The sequence below is a fragment of the Amphiura filiformis genome, chromosome 15 (genome assembly GCF_039555335.1).
Source record: "Amphiura filiformis chromosome 15, Afil_fr2py, whole genome shotgun sequence".
Taxonomy (NCBI): Eukaryota; Metazoa; Echinodermata; class Ophiuroidea; order Amphilepidida; family Amphiuridae; genus Amphiura; species Amphiura filiformis.
In genome coordinates, this window is record NC_092642.1 from 24,696,033 (window position 1) to 24,713,536 (window position 17,504).

At 36.4% G+C, this 17,504-nt stretch overlaps 1 protein-coding gene across 1 annotated transcript in view; it reads left to right on the top strand.

The window, feature by feature from the left end:
* Positions 1–17,504, top strand: part of LOC140171987 (uncharacterized) — a 40,656-nt gene that overhangs the window by 1,729 nt on the left and 21,423 nt on the right. The window contains exons 3-6 of the mRNA XM_072195335.1: positions 3,622–3,879; positions 4,391–4,666; positions 10,263–10,523; positions 16,649–16,774. Coding sequence (XP_072051436.1) covers positions 3,622–3,879; positions 4,391–4,666; positions 10,263–10,523; positions 16,649–16,774 — 921 coding nt within the window. The remainder of the gene's footprint in view (positions 1–3,621; positions 3,880–4,390; positions 4,667–10,262; positions 10,524–16,648; positions 16,775–17,504) is intronic.

Sequence of the window (17,504 nt, forward strand, 5' to 3'; positions counted from 1 at the left end):
TAAAAATGTGTCAAAAGTGAAAGTCCAATTAACTCTCGTAGTACTTAAAATAACCAAATTGTAAAAAGTCGCCCAATTGGGCGGAAAATATGTAAAAAGTGAGAGTCCAATTTACAAGGTTTAATTATAATGTAATTTGCCCTCGCATAGTAACTAAAATAAAGAAATTGTAACAAGTAGCCCAATTGGGCAAAAAACTGACAGTCCAATTCACCAGCTTTAATCTAATGTAGGTTGCACTCTCGTATCAAACTTAAAAATACACCCATTGACTTTTTTGCATTTTTTGCATTTTGTGAAGAAATTAAAAAAAAATTGGACAAATTGGTATGGAAAATGAAGGCAAATATACGTTTTATTGGTGGCATCGGTATCAATGAAGAGCTTATTGCTTTTAAAAGTAGCCAAAAGCCAAAAGGTGGTACATCACTGATGATTTAAATTCACTTCATTTGGAAAGCTTAGCTATCAACGGATTTCGTTCAAAATTTTGGAATCATGTTGCTAACACGTTAGGGAAATAAAGTTGATATGTAAAATGGGAATAAGTGGTTCAAGCTTTGATTTAATGTAGGTTTATGAACTAAGATAATGAACTTGGTGCTCCACAACTATCAAAAAAGGAACTGGTGAAAATGCTTTATTTTTCAATGTTGAGCTATATTTTGTATTTTTAACTTGCGACATTATTTCACTGAAACTTATGGGGCTCATGTACAGGTAACAGGTTACTCAACAACCATACTAAAGCAATGTTGAAAAAAATTTTATTTCTTGTCACCTATACCACCATATTGGGTAGTTTTCCGTAAGCTTAGCTTTTGTGATTTTGGTAACTATTTTATATTTATTTTTGAAACCATCTCAACTATTTATACTTTTAATTGTACCACTAAAATTTACATCCGGGGTGGGGTATATTAGTATACCCACCTTGCACTTCTCGATATATATCCAGTTAAAGACAGAATATCAAAATTATTCCTCATTATGATATCACAAACTCTCACATGTGTATTCAAAATTGATGCTTAAATTTGACCTGAACCAATTGACCTATAACCTGACATACGGTGACCTAATAGCCTTTTCTTCTCCTAACAACACATTATAATATTATTGACTAATGACTATACATCCATTGTGTAAGTGTTTATATATTTTGCATTAGTACCACTAGATTTTCTAAGAGAGTATAATCAAGGAAGGATTTAATGTATTCTATTGTGTAAACCCTACTTGAACATGCTGAATAGAATAAATCATGGTTTGTTATGAAACACGCATCTGAGTAACTAGGATACAGTAAACAAAATATATATAGGGCTAAAATGACTTACTACAATTGTTTAAAAGCACTTTTTTTCTTCTTTCTTTCATATTTTTTTTTTATTTCACATGATCCGTGCATATATCGCCTAGCTATAAATGAAAAAATATTTATTTAGACCAATCAAACCAATATATGGGTGTAGTACGCCCTTAAAATAGCCAAATTGTAAAAAATCACAAGCTTTAACTCAGTTTAATGTGGGTTGCACTCTCGTAGCAGGTAATGAGTAAAAACTGAAAGTCCAATTCACAAGCTTTAGTTAAATATACGTTGCACTCTTGGAGCACTTAAAATGAAGACATTGTATAAAGTAGCCGAAAATGGGCAAAAAATGTACAAAATGTAATAATTCTCAGGTGCAATCTGTGACAAACGCAATTGAGCTCTGAAGCTGCTTTATTCAATGAGAATTGCTTTAATTCATGTAGGTTGTACTCTCGATAGCACTTGAAATAAAGAAATGGTAAAAGGTCGCCCAATTGCGTGATAAAGTCCAATTCACAAGCTTTAATTTAATGGAGGTTGGACTCTCAAAGCACTTAAGATAAAGAAATTGTAAACGGTCGCCCAATTAGATAGGGGCAATCTATGTACAATTTCTGAGCCCTGAAGAAGCTGCTTTATTTATTGAGAAATAGCCGGCCCTTTGTTTTAACATGTGGGGCCCTGGGCCCATAATATTTGACTTATGGGGCTCATGTACATATGTGAAGTATAATTCTCAAGTGCTATCAGTATACTGAAGTAGGGCATTATTAGTTGACATTTATTTACTCCTTAATTGCCGGCCCTATATTTTAGCGTATGTGGGTCCTGATTATTATTGATAATCCAACAATCTATACTTGGATGACCTTGACATGATTTTTGACCATTTTTGGCACTCGATAGTCACGTCATCATCGCCGCAATCCACCGTCAGCTGCCGTTCCTTGCCGCAAGCAAATCTGCTGCCAGCCGTCCGACCTCGTTGCTTGTTGTCGGGCTCCGTCGAGACATCGTCACTCGCCGCCCAGACAACGTCCGGTTTTGGGCGCAAGTCTCCGTTTCCTGCCGCAGCATTTCGTCCCTTGCCGTCGTGTTGTCGCTGGAGGTCGTTCCCACTCGTCAGCGAATCTTGTTTTGCCTCTTTTTGCCGTCGCTTTGCCGTCAACATTTTGTGATTTTCACGTTCGTCACCTTTCGTTGCTTATCGTCCGTCATAGTGTGACCGGGCCTTAAACTCCTTCATTTAATGAGTAACGGTCGGCCCTATGTTTAGCGTTTGGGCCCTGGGCCCATATCATGTGACACATATGGCTCATATATACATTTAAAAATATAATGCTGAAGACCTATTAGTGTACCAAATCTGAGCAATGTAGCTGCTTTATTTGCTGTGCAATTGCCGGCCCTTTATTTTAACGATGGGCCTCTGGGGCCCCTAGCCTTAAACATCTGGGGCCAAAATGGGCAAACGGCACGTCTACAACTTACATACGTGTGCCACATTATGAGCTCTAGTGCCCTTGTAGTTTTCAAACTAGTCTTGTCAATCTGCTGCCCCTTATTTTAATAGTTGGGGCCCTTGGGCCCATAATATATGACATATGGGGTTAATATATACCCCTGGGGCTATCAGTGTACCAACTCAGGGCACTGAGGCTGCTTTATTTGTTACGAAATGGCATGATTTGTATTTTAACATTTGGGCCCCTGGGGCCCGTGACCTTTGACCTTTGGGGCCAAGATGTGCAGAAGGCGCATTTACAGGGTAGGGCCATTAAGTGTACAACATATGAACTCTAGGGCCCTTGTACAGGCATGGATAACTACAGAGCAAAAGCAGAATATCTTTGCCCTGTTTGCACATATTAAAACACAATTATTGATAACCTACTGCAACTATTTTAAAATTATGTTATATAAGTGTTGACAAAATATTGGGCAAACAATGTTTGTAAAAATAGTTTACAATAACATTGTGAAAACATTTTAAAAATACTGTTGTAGTGTGTTTTCATACAAAACGTTTTAAAACATTTTTATGACCTTTATACATGTATTTAATGTTTTTAAACGTTTTTACCTGAACCAAAATCCAAAATATAACTTGTTTAAAACGTTTTTAAAACATGTTTGTGTTTGCTGGGCCTGCATGCTCTGCATGCGGGTATTAGGACATATGAAGAAACCAGATTATTAAAATTGAAATTGAAATTTGGTTGTAATTGTTACTCGTCGTTGATTCCAGATGACTATGACAAATTGCGCCTTTAAAAACAAATGTGACTTTGTTTTTCTTTCAGTACCGGAAATCATCACAATAAATGGATGTCCAGATGATATTACAAAAGAGATCGGAACAAATGTTGATGGTGTTGAGGTCCTTTGGATTCCACCTACAGCAGTTTTAACTACTAGCATTATCAATGCAAACGAATCTTTTGAACCTAATGTCTCGACCATCTACATGCCTGGAGATCGATTTTTTCCAGGTGTGACGACCATTGATTATGAATTTCGCTCCGATACAATTTGCTCCTTTAACGTAACTGTTCTTGTAGGTATGTAATTTATTCACTAAAATATTACCCTTTTGGAATAGAATTATACTCTTAAAGTCCCAAAGCATGCCACCATCGGACACTGCCCCTGACGGGGTAAGATGATATTATGGCAGCATACCCAGTCAGAACGCTAGTAAACTGCGCTTTTGTTATGATCAGGCATTTAAATGAGGCTCATGAACAAGTAAGTAGCTGTTGTGCAATGCTCATGTATTTATATGCATAGTTTGGATATGAATAAATATGTCCTAAAATATTGAGACATTCATTGATGATCATTATTGTGTAACAATAAATAATCGACAAATATAGAAAAATACTATTAACAATAGGCCTTATCATATTAATGCGGACGTCCGCATTAATGTGATAAGGGCAAGTAGCGAATAGCTTTCATTGTCTGATGGTCACCTTGGCGTGAAACTCAGAGTTACAACTTTCGTTCCACAACGAAAGTACACTCGCATCGCCAGTATACGCAAATCACAACGATTTTAATGTCTTTCAGTTGACACGGAGCCACCAGTAATCTTCGGATGTAATATCAGTATTGACTTCAGGATGCCGGAGTTCGAAAACATTTTCTATGACTTTGATGGCGCTGCTTTTTATTTTTGGAGTAGGCCATATGCTGAAGAAAAGCCAAATAAATCTCATGAAGTCATCTTGGTCACGGAAACCAGAAATGGAGACCCTCTGTTTTTCCCTGGAAGAACCACAGTTAATTATGTGTTTAGAGATCAGAGTGGAAACACAGCGGAATGTAACTTTACTGTTACAGTTCGTAAGTACAAAACAGCTCTATACGTAAGAAATTTGACCTCACCAGTACCAAACAGCACAGGGTCTGCAAAGCCCTATTTAATGTTTAGTTATATTCAACATGAACAAAAAAATCAAGGTCATCTGAGATCAAAGGTCATCCAGGGGTTAAATTTTAAATTCTAAACTTTGCCCTATTGGGCTTAAACTTGGTGAAAGTAATTCTCCATATCATGGGGAAATGAACAAAATCAAAGTAGGTCACTCGAGGTCAAAGGTCGTATGGGGTCACACATTAGAGTATGTACAATTGGGCTTAAACGTGGTGAACAGAATCATTAATACTGTATGACAGGAACATGTCAAAATGTTCATCCGGAGTCAAACAGTATCGCTATCATGCAGGCTGCTGGTGCTCTCACAGCTAAAGGGCCCTCATAGCTAAAGGTCCCCTAGTACATATTAGCAATAACACTACATATTAACCCGGGGGCACTCAACTTTAGAAGTGACGGGTATGTGCCTACTGGCGTCGCGAAGTAGGGGCCTATCGGGTACAAAGCATTATTTTTAAAAAAGGGGATCATTCGGTACAAACAAAATTAAAAAGGAGGTCATTGGGTATTTTGAAAAAAGGGGGTCATTGAGTATGAAATTAAAAAAGAAAGGGTCTTTGGGTAGAAAATTTTGAAAAAATGGAGCAAAATCTTGAAAGTTTCGGCATTATTTTGTTGCATTTTGATGATTCTATTCTAGAAAATCTAGAAAAAATGCGGTCATTGGGTAGCCGCAACCAAAAAAGTTAGTCATTGGGTAGCCGCAACTAAAAGAGGGGGTCTTTGGGTATGACTTCGAAAAAAGGGGGTCATCGGGTATATTCGACTTCAAAAGAGGGGGCCTATTGACAGGCACCTACCGTCAATTCCAAAGTTGAGTGCCCCCGGGCATATTAACCCTCTCAGAAACTACCAATAACAAACAATACCAGCTACTTAATCACCACTCTAATCCTTTTAGAAATACTTCAGACATTCCTAAAAATGAATATAGTTACGCAACCAACATTTTTATAGCCAAGTTCAAACCTTGCAAATTTTTAACCTTGCAAATTCTGTTTTGCTATATCCTACACATATGTTTCTCATCTCCAGCCACAATTTCAGTTGGTGCACAGAGAACAGCGATCAGAGATCAACGAGAAACATGTGTCAAATGGAAGAGTTGTACGTCTTATGAATAATGAAAAATAAATACCGTAAAACCTCGTCTACAAGCATATTAGTGTTTTTGATAAAAGCTAACCTAATACGAAACAAGTGTAAATATGCCAATACAATAGATTGGTCGTACAATAATACTTGTCTGTATATGCTTGATCTGTAACCTATTTGCTCAAATTCCATAATGGCGCCTGGATTAATCACAGAGGATGATTTAAGCACTACCCAACACTCCACTGGGGTGAACTTGCGATTAGCACAGCTATGTGAGTGAACATGACACCACTGCTTGCCCACTGCATAGACGTACATGGTTAAATTTGAATTTGGACTGATATATTTACAATAAAAACACATTAAAAATGTTGGTCGATTTCACATTTTATGTTATCTACAGAAGGTGTGAATTATCCTTTGTGCATACATCACTTTTGTTCTGAAATCGACCAAGTAATAATGACACATACACAGTTCTAAAACAACATCTTTTGCACAGAATTCAATGGGATTTTTGAAAAGTAAAGTGGCAGTTGAAACTCTAGTGATAACACTTCTACAGTGCATGATGGAGCTTCCTTAAATCATCCTCTGGATTAATCAGAAGTACTCTATATGCTTGTAGACGAAGTTTTACGGTACAAGCATACACATACATTTACTTCTTTATTGATATGCCTAAATGTTGTAAGAAATAGTGTACTGTCAAATGAACATGAAGAAAACATTGTGATGCACATCAATGTGAACATCTACATAAGCCTAATTCATACAAGTTTTACTTCGAAAGTTTGAATTGAAATAGATGCAATTAAAATGATATAAGCATATCAATAATTTTGTATAAAATATAGAAACTAAGCAGCGTTAAATCATTTTACATTCTTCGTGCAAAATAAGAGATGCGCTTCATAAAATGTGTTCTTTTTCAATCATGATGATAAACAAAGATTGCAAAAAGTCATCCTCATAAAATATTATTGGAAAAAACACTTTATTTGGCCGAGTAGGCGCCTGCAAAGTCTAGAAATGCGTCCAAAAATCCTCAAAAAGGCTCAAAAATGGATTTAAAGGTTAATATACATTGTTAATCTGCATGAAGCCGTTTTGCTGAATATTTAGTAGGCCTACCAAAAAGATCGTAATTGTTACCACTGGAACGGGGGGGGGGGGTATTTTTACTTCAGACTCAGTAATAAATGATTTCCAAAACAAAATGGCAACACTGATAATCTAGAAAAGAAATTAAACTCCGTTCGGTTCAAAGACGTGCTCAAATTGTCGTCTGTCACTAATTTTGTGAGTTTTGTACAAACTTTTGCATATTGGAGGAAAAGTCAAATATTCGATTTTCGGCGTTTCGGCACTTGATCTTTAAAACATCATTTCTCTTGAACGGAATGTTGCCGAGACATGAAATCTTCGGTGTTGAGCTTCAAACTTTCTCTTGTTTACTTAATAAGTAATTAATGTGGATTTTGAAAACGTTTAAACCTTATAAGAGGGCGCAACACTAAATCACTCCGCATTTTATGTAACAACGAAATTCGGCTAATATAGTCCATAGTGAATATGAGATTGTAGCGACCATATCTACCGACAAGTTCACTTAAAATCACTCAATGTCAGCTTATATGAATTCGACAAGTGTCTTTAATGATAACATGCAGAACAAAACCGGACAATTGATCTCAAAAGCAATTCTTTGTGGCGGATTAAGAGAAAACCCGATTTTGAAATGTGAGTGGTGAGTTTAGTATATTTTTAGCTCTTTTTTTTTTTTTGCACCGCAAATTAGCGAAAAAAGTCAATGGTCATCGATATATGCCGACAAAAGTTTTGGAATCTAGAGAAACAGAGCTTTAATTTGATACCAAATTTATTTTTCCAAGTATTGCAGGGACGCTAGAAATGGCGCTTGAAGTAGGCCGAATTCACACGTTATCCTATGGGACGCTGAATTAGTGCTGCGCCCCCTTAAAAGGACTGAACGAATAACCAAATGGTCTTATATCCCGTGTGCTGCGTCCAATAACTGTACCTCAAGGAGACTCAAATAACAGAATCCCAAATCTATGTAGTGATTAAATCAAACCTATATGCAACAACTGTAAATACAGTCATGATATTATTGCACAAACAGAGGATAGGACCACCTGGTCACATGAAATACATTGCCTCATTTCAAATGTTTAGTTTTAGTTTTGGTTTTGGTTTTGGTCACGTGATTGTCCTACCTAACCACTTGAATCATAAGATATCGAACTCATTGTTTCTACCTTTTGTTTAAAACCGAACATTTGTGTCAGTCAGTTTCGGTTTTGGTTTCAGTTTCTTATAAGTGGTGTGAATCGTAAAATTATCTGATTTGAAGTTACCTACTCTAAGTATACAAAAGAAATGTTTAAATTTCGCAGTGCAATATTCACGAGGAGAGAAATCGAGCATGGTAATCTACATTGAAAGACGTGGTTTACAAAACCGAATAAGCCCAGGCTAATTGACCTGTGAAAAAATATGCATTCGACATTACAAAAGGGGCCACTATTGTAATTGTATAGGTGCTATAAACAAAATCGATTCATGTCCTTAATCCCATGTACCAGAATCGATGGAAGGCCATTATATGACCTCTAATAACCTAATGACTTTTACTGAAGCAATTTTACTGCAGAAAGTAGAAGAACGAGGGGAGAAGAGATTGTGTGGTGTGTGTGTGGGGGGGTGGTTGGAGGGCAAGGGGGATATGGGCCGGGAGAGAGAGAAACAGATGAGAGAGAGCATTGGAAGTGAAAGAGAAGGGGGAGGAGAGCTCGAGATGAAGATATCGAATGTAGGGGAAGAGGAGGGGAAAGGGGTAATTTAGGGAAGAGGTGGTTATATAGGGAGGAGTCCCTCTTAAAGAGGTATGGGTTGTGCTTCCGGGGATAATAAACTAATTCATAATCAAATCATCTCCATGCATCGTTTATGTTTCATACAAACAAACAATCCCACACCCAAATCCTTCAATATACGCGCATGTATATGATTTCTAGGCCTAGAACTCGTGAGTGTAATTTGTCACCTACCTTCGACAGAGAGCATCAACTGTCGTCCGCGTGATAGATTTCCGATATCAATCATGATAATAAGTTATGATAGCACAATAGGTTATTGTATACTTCTGGTTATATACCCTATACTGTGTCTTCCCAGCATAATAGTGTTATGATTGCAGACCAGATCAGCTCTACTTTTTAATCCCTTGATTTTTGGTTTCTGATAACCCGTGTGTATTCATAGGTTTATGGGGTTTGCAAAATAAATAAATAAATAAATAAATAAATATATAATAATAATAATATATTTCGCTCCTATATTTTATAGTTGAGCACTTTATCTAGTGATGGTTTCACTATAATTTCTTACTATAAATAAATAAATGAATAAATAAATAAATAAATAAATAAATAAATAAATAAATAATAAAATAAAGAAAAAAAAAGAAAAAAAAAAGATCCAACGCCTTTTTCAAACGCAATTTACAGCTTTAAAAGTTGCATTGGTAACTTTTTATCACAGAGAATGTCCTTTGATATACTAAACAAATCCCTACCTGCCTACCATGTTACGCCAATCAATTGTTACGCCAATCAAACATTTTTTAGGCCTAAGGGACCGTTCACAAACACTTGTAAGGGGGGGTCTGATGCAAAAAGGGGGGCCCTGAAATTTTTGACCCTCCTAAGGGGGGGGGGGGCCTGAAAAAAATGACCACAAATTTTCATGGAAAATTTTAGTTTATTTGCTTTTCTATGGGGTTGACCCATAATTTTCATGTCAAAAAGGGGGGCCCTGAAATTTTTGAGGCCTGTAAAGGGGGGGGGGGCCGAAAAAGTTTCGCGATAATTTTTTTTGCATCAGGCCCCACCTTACAAGTGTTTGTGAACGGTCCCTAAGTTCTACAAGGCAACTCACCAAACATAGCAGGCAAAAACTTAAACACACTCGTACAATAACTGCACTGAAATTTAATCCTTGAACAAAACCTCTTAATCGCCTTTTTATCCAATTAATAAAAACATATCACTACAAATGCCATTATATATCTATTGCTTACTACCTCAACCACTTTCACTATTATTTTCTCGGACAACAATCTCCATTCCCACTGGGACCTTTCCCAAAATATTAACCCTCGCCTTTTGAAGAAACGAACACATTTCTTGGGGAAATACCAAACCCCATCCACAATAGTCAAACACTTATTTCGGACATTTAGTCGTTTAGTAATTTTTTTCAGACATTTTCATAATCATGGATTTCAGTCAAGGTCAATTTAATTGAAAGCAGAAAATAATGAAATTGAAAATCTTTATTCAATGTCGTACATGTAAATCAACATGCTTTCCTTTTCAGCCGATAACGAACCACCTAGAGTAAAATGCCCTGGAGACATCGTCCAGTATGTTCCGGCAGGTGTCACAGGAAAATTGATAAGATGGAAGGAACCAATAGTCAGTGACTACTCTTCCAGAAGTGGTGAAAAAGTAGTGCCTGTATCTCAAAGTCACACATCGGGACAAGTATTTTCGATTGGCGTCACAGTTGTACGATACACGTACGCCGATTGGGCTGGTAATACAGCTATGTGCGAATTTCACGTTCATCTCTTGGAAGGTAAGTATTTAGAAACATATGGGTGACTATCGATTATCTAAATGTATGGCACATCTGTGATGTCAAATATATCAAGATTTCCCATCTAGAAGTATGATAATCGAGTTTCCCTCAAGAAAACAACTCTGCCACGGCTGTTTGATGTGATCATTTATTAGTTTTTCAAACAAAACATCATGTACACCCCAATTTTAGGCTTAACAGCTTAAAGCGGTATCATGCTAATGTTCACAGATGCTTTTGAGTCATTTTTAACTTTAATTTCCCCCTATTTTCAACATTAGTCACTTTCACAGCATTTTTTCGAGCTTTTCCTGATATAAAATGTTTCTATTTATGACAAGATTGCGTGGCGCTATTTAAATAAAGAAATTATGTCTTTCATGCTTTTAATACAAGTAATTCCTTTTATTTTTTGATGAAATATGTTTATAAAATTTCTTTGTTGATTATTTCACCTATTTCACCTGTGTAAATGGCAGTATTGATTACCTAACCCTGGGAAATTAAAAATATGATTTAAAATAGTGAATAGCCATAAACCTATAGTTTGCATTTCGTTAATAATGAAGCCAAGTGAATTTATATACATCAAAAACCGTAAAATCAAATTTGACGTTTGAGTAAAACTGTTACCCACGAGTCCAGCAAATGTATTGAGATAATAGATTAAATTAATGATTTGGACACTGAATTTAGTTTGACAAGCGGAATTGTAAATCGTACAAATGCGTTCACGTTTAAAAAAGAATACGACGGTATTGGCTGTTGATACCCACGAATTCTACGTAAAATGTCATTAATAAAGAAATCACGTTATTGATGGAGCATATCATGTCACGTCCAATGTGCTCTCTTTGAGCATATAGGCCTTTACTAGCAAGTCATACCAGGGGACAAGTTATGCTGGCTTAAATGAATTGGCGTTACCCACGAATTCAAAGATAAAGCACCATATATGTCATTGAATGTCCTTCAATCAAAATGAAATTATTACCGTTAGAAAGACGTTTGCATGATCTCTCATCATATGTAAAACGATTGAATTCCACCAAAGTTTGTGGACTCTAGAGGCCATTAAGTCAATTTGGCTAATAATTTTGTTACTCGCGTATCAAAAATAAAATGATCGTTCTGAAAAATGTTTAGTGAATATGCCATAAATGACTATATCATGAAACGAAGTTTCGTTCTATAATTCTGAGGTCCAAGTGATTATTTTATGCAAATACATTTTACCCATAAAATTCCATAAAATCAAATTTGACGTTACCCACGTATCAACTGTTACCCACGAGTCCAGCAAATATAATTGCCATTACTTAAATTAACATTTAATGACTTTGGACACTGAATTTAGTTTGACAAGCGCTTAAAATTGTAAATCGTACAAATACGTTCACCGCTTTAAAAAAGAATCTACGACGGTTTAAACTTTTGATACCCACGAATTCTACTTTAAAATGTCATTAATAAAGTAAATCACGTTATTGATGGAGCATATCATGTCACGTCCAATGTGCTCTCTTTGAGCATATAGGCCTTTACTAGCAAGTCATACCAGGGGACAAGTTATGCTGGCTTAAATGAATTGGCGTTACCCACGAATTCAAAGATAAAGCACCATATATGTCATTGAATGTCCTTCAATCAAAATGAAATTATTACCGTTAGAAAGACGTTTGCATGATCTCTCATCATATGTAAAACGATTTAATTCCACCAAAGTTTGTGGACTCTAGAGGCCATTAAGTCAATTTGGCTAATAATTTTGTTACTCGCGTATCAAAAATAAAATGATCGTTCTGAAAAATGTTTAGTGAATATGCCATAAATGACTGTATCATGAAACGAAGTTTCGTTCTATAATTCTGAGGTCCAAGTGATTATTTTATTCAAATACATTTTACCCATAAAATTCCATAAAATCAAATTTGACGTTACCCAAGTATCAACTGTTACCCACGAGTCCAGCAAATATAATTGCCATTACTTAAATTAACATTTAATGACTTTGGACACTGAATTTAGTTTGACAAGCGCTTAAAATTGTAAATCGTACAAATACGTTCACCGCTTTAAAAAAGAATCTACGACGGTTTAAACTTTTGATACCCACGAATCCCGAATAGATGCTGAACTTGAAAAACAAGGAGATTGTTTATTTTAAGTTTAAATCAGCACATATTCAAGCCATGGGTATGCGATAATTTTTACAGTACTTACAGTTTATGCACCTAAGAAACGCAAACCCCAAACGGTACTATAGTACTTATAGCTTTACCCACGAATTCGGCGTTACCCACGAATCCAAGGATTTATTTGTAAATTATATGTTTCTTATGCATCTTAACATTTTGAAAACATGCGAAATAGGTTCCAAAACAGTCCTGTTTAATAGCGTCCTCTTGAAGGTATACTGAAGCTGTATCATGAAGTTTTGATTGATTATCCTAAATTACCATTTTTGGGTAAATGCAATTGGTTAGAGAAACGGGAATCATTGAAACACAATGGAGGAATAACCGCATGATGGTTTCCAACCTTCTGTAATATTTTCTATTTTGCCGTTTACCAATACATACCTTCAAATATGTGTTACCCACGAACATTTTGGTTACCCACGAATCCCTACTTAAATTATAGTTAACAATGTATTGATAGTGTCTTAGTTCATAGGAACTGTCAAACACGAGTTAATAGAATATTGCTGCATGAAAATATGGAATGATTTTACTAAAATAATAATATAAAACTGTTTGCTCTGTCTATTTGAATTTGGCAACTTCATTATTCTCCAAATTTTTATACCCAAAATGCCATAATGATCAATTCTAAATATTCCACGTAGTTTGTATTTTGATTAAAATTCATTTTAGTGCCATTGCAGCCTGAATTAGACATACTGCTATTTTCAGACGCTGTTACCCACGAATCCATCCGAGATCCTCATCCTGCGACGAGATACAAAATCTAACTTTATATTTCTATGAAGCATTTATTCTAATCTTTCGAAATAATACAGTAATGTTAAATGACAGCCACTTTGGAAAGAGTTCGAAGAATTGACATAATCTTAACTGTACACCTGGTTCTTTCTTAACATTTGTAATAACCAAAATATTTCTTTGTAGATATAGGTAATAAAATTCTATTTTACGTTCAAAGTCTTCACCGATTTCTAGTGTATATGAGTCACACATAAAATATTCAAAGATATTAAAGAAAGTGAAATTTTATGGCGTACAACAGGTGAAAAAGGCTTGAATTCGTGGGTAACATGCATATGCGCATTTAACACTTAATTTGGTCTAGCAAGACAAGTTATTTTTCAATCCGATGGCACTTCCACCTGATGATTCACTAGATATAATCGTCTCATTTGATAAGTCTAGAATTGAAAAGGAAAACATTTTTAAAATGGCCCCCAGAGAGAATTTTGTCCCGCTTTGGCTGGAATTGACCATATACTAATAGTCAACCAACGATTTTAAAATACAGCGTTCAGCCTTCTTGTGGTCAAAATTTGGAGGGCGTAAACATGTTTTATATCTATATAATGACGTTAAGTCAGCCTCATTTGATTTTAGAACAGGCTTAACATGCCCCTTAAAATTTATTGTTTTTCAGTGCTTCCCGAATATTATTATTTACAAAAAAAACCTAACATTTCTGTAGATTAAAGACGACTACAAGCTGTGACCCGGCAGCACAAATGAGCCGTAAATTCCCTAAATTTTAGAACAGGCTTAACATGCCCCTTAAAATTTATTGTTTTTCAGTGCTTCCCGAATATTATTATTTACAAAAAAAACCTAATATTTCTGTAGATTAAAGACGACTACAAGCTGTGACCCGGCAGCACAAATGAGCCGTAAATTCCCTAAATTGTATTCTGTACGAAGGTCATATTCATCGGTAACTTAAGCTGGCCCGACATCCGTCTCATTTCGATAGTCAAAAACTAATCAATAATCCTATTGTTGAAGTGGATAATAAGCTTCTACCTTAGATGGCTATAGAACTTATAATAGCTCTGGTCTTTGTTAGGTTATATTGCTTAATCCTGTTCAAGTGGTGGGTTACCAGGCATTGCATTTTGTACAGGTATGCATAACCAACAATTAACAATGAGAGAACTTTCTTAAACCTCGTTGACTTGGGGATGATTTGAAATGACCGCCAATTATGACTGTTTGATATTTATTGCCAACAATGTGGAAAAAGAGAAAAATAAAAAAACGTAAAAAGCTATTATTTTGTTGAAGGAGCAAAGTTTAACAAACCATAACCCGCTTCTGGATATCGTTTGAAGTCAAATGATATACCATTTTTAAGTTTATGATGTTTATTTTTAAACACGAAATTGACCGGGGGAGGAATTTACGGCTCATTCGCCGTGGACGGTCACATATATCATGACTTTATTTTCAAAATGATTCGTGTGAAAATTAGTCACGGTCAAGAACCGTCGTAACGCCGTAAAAATGTCAATTTCAACATGGTCCGTGCGTATGCAAGGTACATATGTATGAAAAAGTCATATCGCAATGTCATTTTTAAACGGCCGATCTCACATGCATTTAATTGGACAACCTGTACGAATGAACCGCGCTTATGAGTGAAGTCAAATTTGCTCACCCCCCTTTAGCTTTATTGTAATGATTTCTTACAAATAAAAAGGATCTTAATCATAGTTAGACTTTCCTTCATTATCCTTGACTGTATTTAACATATTGTAAAATGCAATTTTCAACGATGTCTTCACGATCGAACGTGCAAAATCTTAAAAACTGGCTAAATACGCGACTTCGCTTGATACAGGAGAGTGGTTTTGAATAGATCGACGAGCTTACGATCACGGCGTTTGGAAATCGCAATCTCTCTAATCACTCTATGTACCTCACAAGGAAATAGGACACCTCTCTTTTGTATCTGTAATATCTCACTATATATATATATATCTGTGTATCTATAAGTGCCCTAACAATCAGTTATGTCGAGGTTTCCATTCAACGTATCGAATTCACCTGTGTGTATCAAAAACATATGTGGATTATCTAGGAATCACCCATATGTACCAAGTATACCATATATACTAAGCTGTTTTATAACATGTCTGATGAAGAAGATTATATAGTTCGCATCCGATCCAAAAGTAGGAACACTATTCGGACAGTGTCCATTTAACCTCACTTTGGTGTCATTAGTTGTTCAACATAAAAAAAACCCTCCTGTTTGTACACAAATTTAAGCCAGAAATTGACTTTCGGTTCCAACACGTACAACGTAGGGGAGCGAGTTGGCGCAGCGGTTGTTCCCTTGCCTTGCACCACTGAGGTCCCGGTTTCAAGCACTGGCGCGGCCCAAGGACTCATACGTACTTGGTTTATCCCAATTCCATGCTCGCTCTCTCCTGTATCGCAAAAATAGGTAAGTAGTTGTTTGGTTATCAAAAACTTGCTTCACCCAATGGAATTTGGGGAGCTGCACAGATAATCGATAGATGTTACAGTCTAAGTGCAGATAGGTTTGCACCGTTCGGCAGCAACTGACCTAGTTGATGCGATCTGATTGTGATGATTCACCATGGCAGCAAAATTACAGCGATCCTCTAAGATCTGGAGATAAGGCGCTATATAAATCCAAAATTTAATTTTTAAATTTTAACATTCGATTTTCACCAATGTATAAGGAAAAAAAATATTTCAGCATGATATGGTTTTCTCGAGACAATAACAGCCGCGAGTTATACACGCTCGATCAATGGAGGTAATCTGTAGCGCAAGATGCGACGCGAAGTGACTGAGCCCTGCAGATACACCGACTAATACATATTGATAGATTTTCAACTAATATTTTCATTCAAATTTTCACACCCCACTCCTTCTATCGAGCCTTAATGTTTGTTCTTACCCTAGCATGCCTGATGGTTATCATTTTTTCGCTAAAATGACTACAACCAACCCAAATCATTTTGTGGCAAACGAGCTTCGTAGCGTGCAAGATCGAAACACCATAAAGGTTTGCACCCTCTCCCTTACGTACATGTAGGTCCATGTTTCGAAAAGGTGATTTGACATTTGAATTCTGACAAAATACTGCACTGTCATCTTTGTTTACAGAACCAGATCAGGAAGTTGAAATGTTTGATTGTGAGGCTGGTATTCAGGTTCCTATGTGGAAAACGTGTAATACTGTTCCTGATTGTAACAATGGAAAAGATGAACTCGTGTGTGGCTCTTTTGACGGTACATATTTGTGATCAATTACAAACATTGGTAAACTAAGGGGCTGTGAAAAAATTATGGGCCCCCCCCCCCCCCATTTCCAAACGGCTCGCCAAAAATCGCTTGCCCCTCCCCGGCCTGCCAAAAATCGCTTGCACTCCACTCTCGGCCCGCCAAAAATTCTTTGCCCCCCCCCCCTTGCGCATGCCAAATTTTTGGGATCCCAATTTACAAACCTTAAATGGTCTATATACCTGTTGTGAGCCTCTTTAGAGCGTTTTATTTAAAAGGCGACCCATAAATGTGTGCCAAAAATCGCGTTTTGTTTAAAAGGCGACCCATGAATGTGTGCCAAAACTCGCTTGCCCCCCCCACTCGGCTTGCCCCCCTTTTGGCTCGCCAAAATTGTCTCCCCCCACATTTTACCCTCCCCCAGCTCATAATTATTGTACAGCCCCTAAGATATAGCTTGATGCAGGCTTAAGGGCATGACAAGGGGAGACCACATTCATGCACGCCCGAATTTGAGATACCTTGCTCTTTATAAACACGAAGATGTAATCTTTCCTTAAAAAATACAACTTTTACAACTAAAATACAACTAATATTTCCTCTCATTTTTGTCTTGATTCAAAAATCAATATTACACCTATTCCAACTCTTAAAAGTCACATATCTCCAGATAGCTGATTTTTATTTGTTTTTATTTTTCTCGACGCATTGCCATTCGAAAAATTTATAGTTTTATATA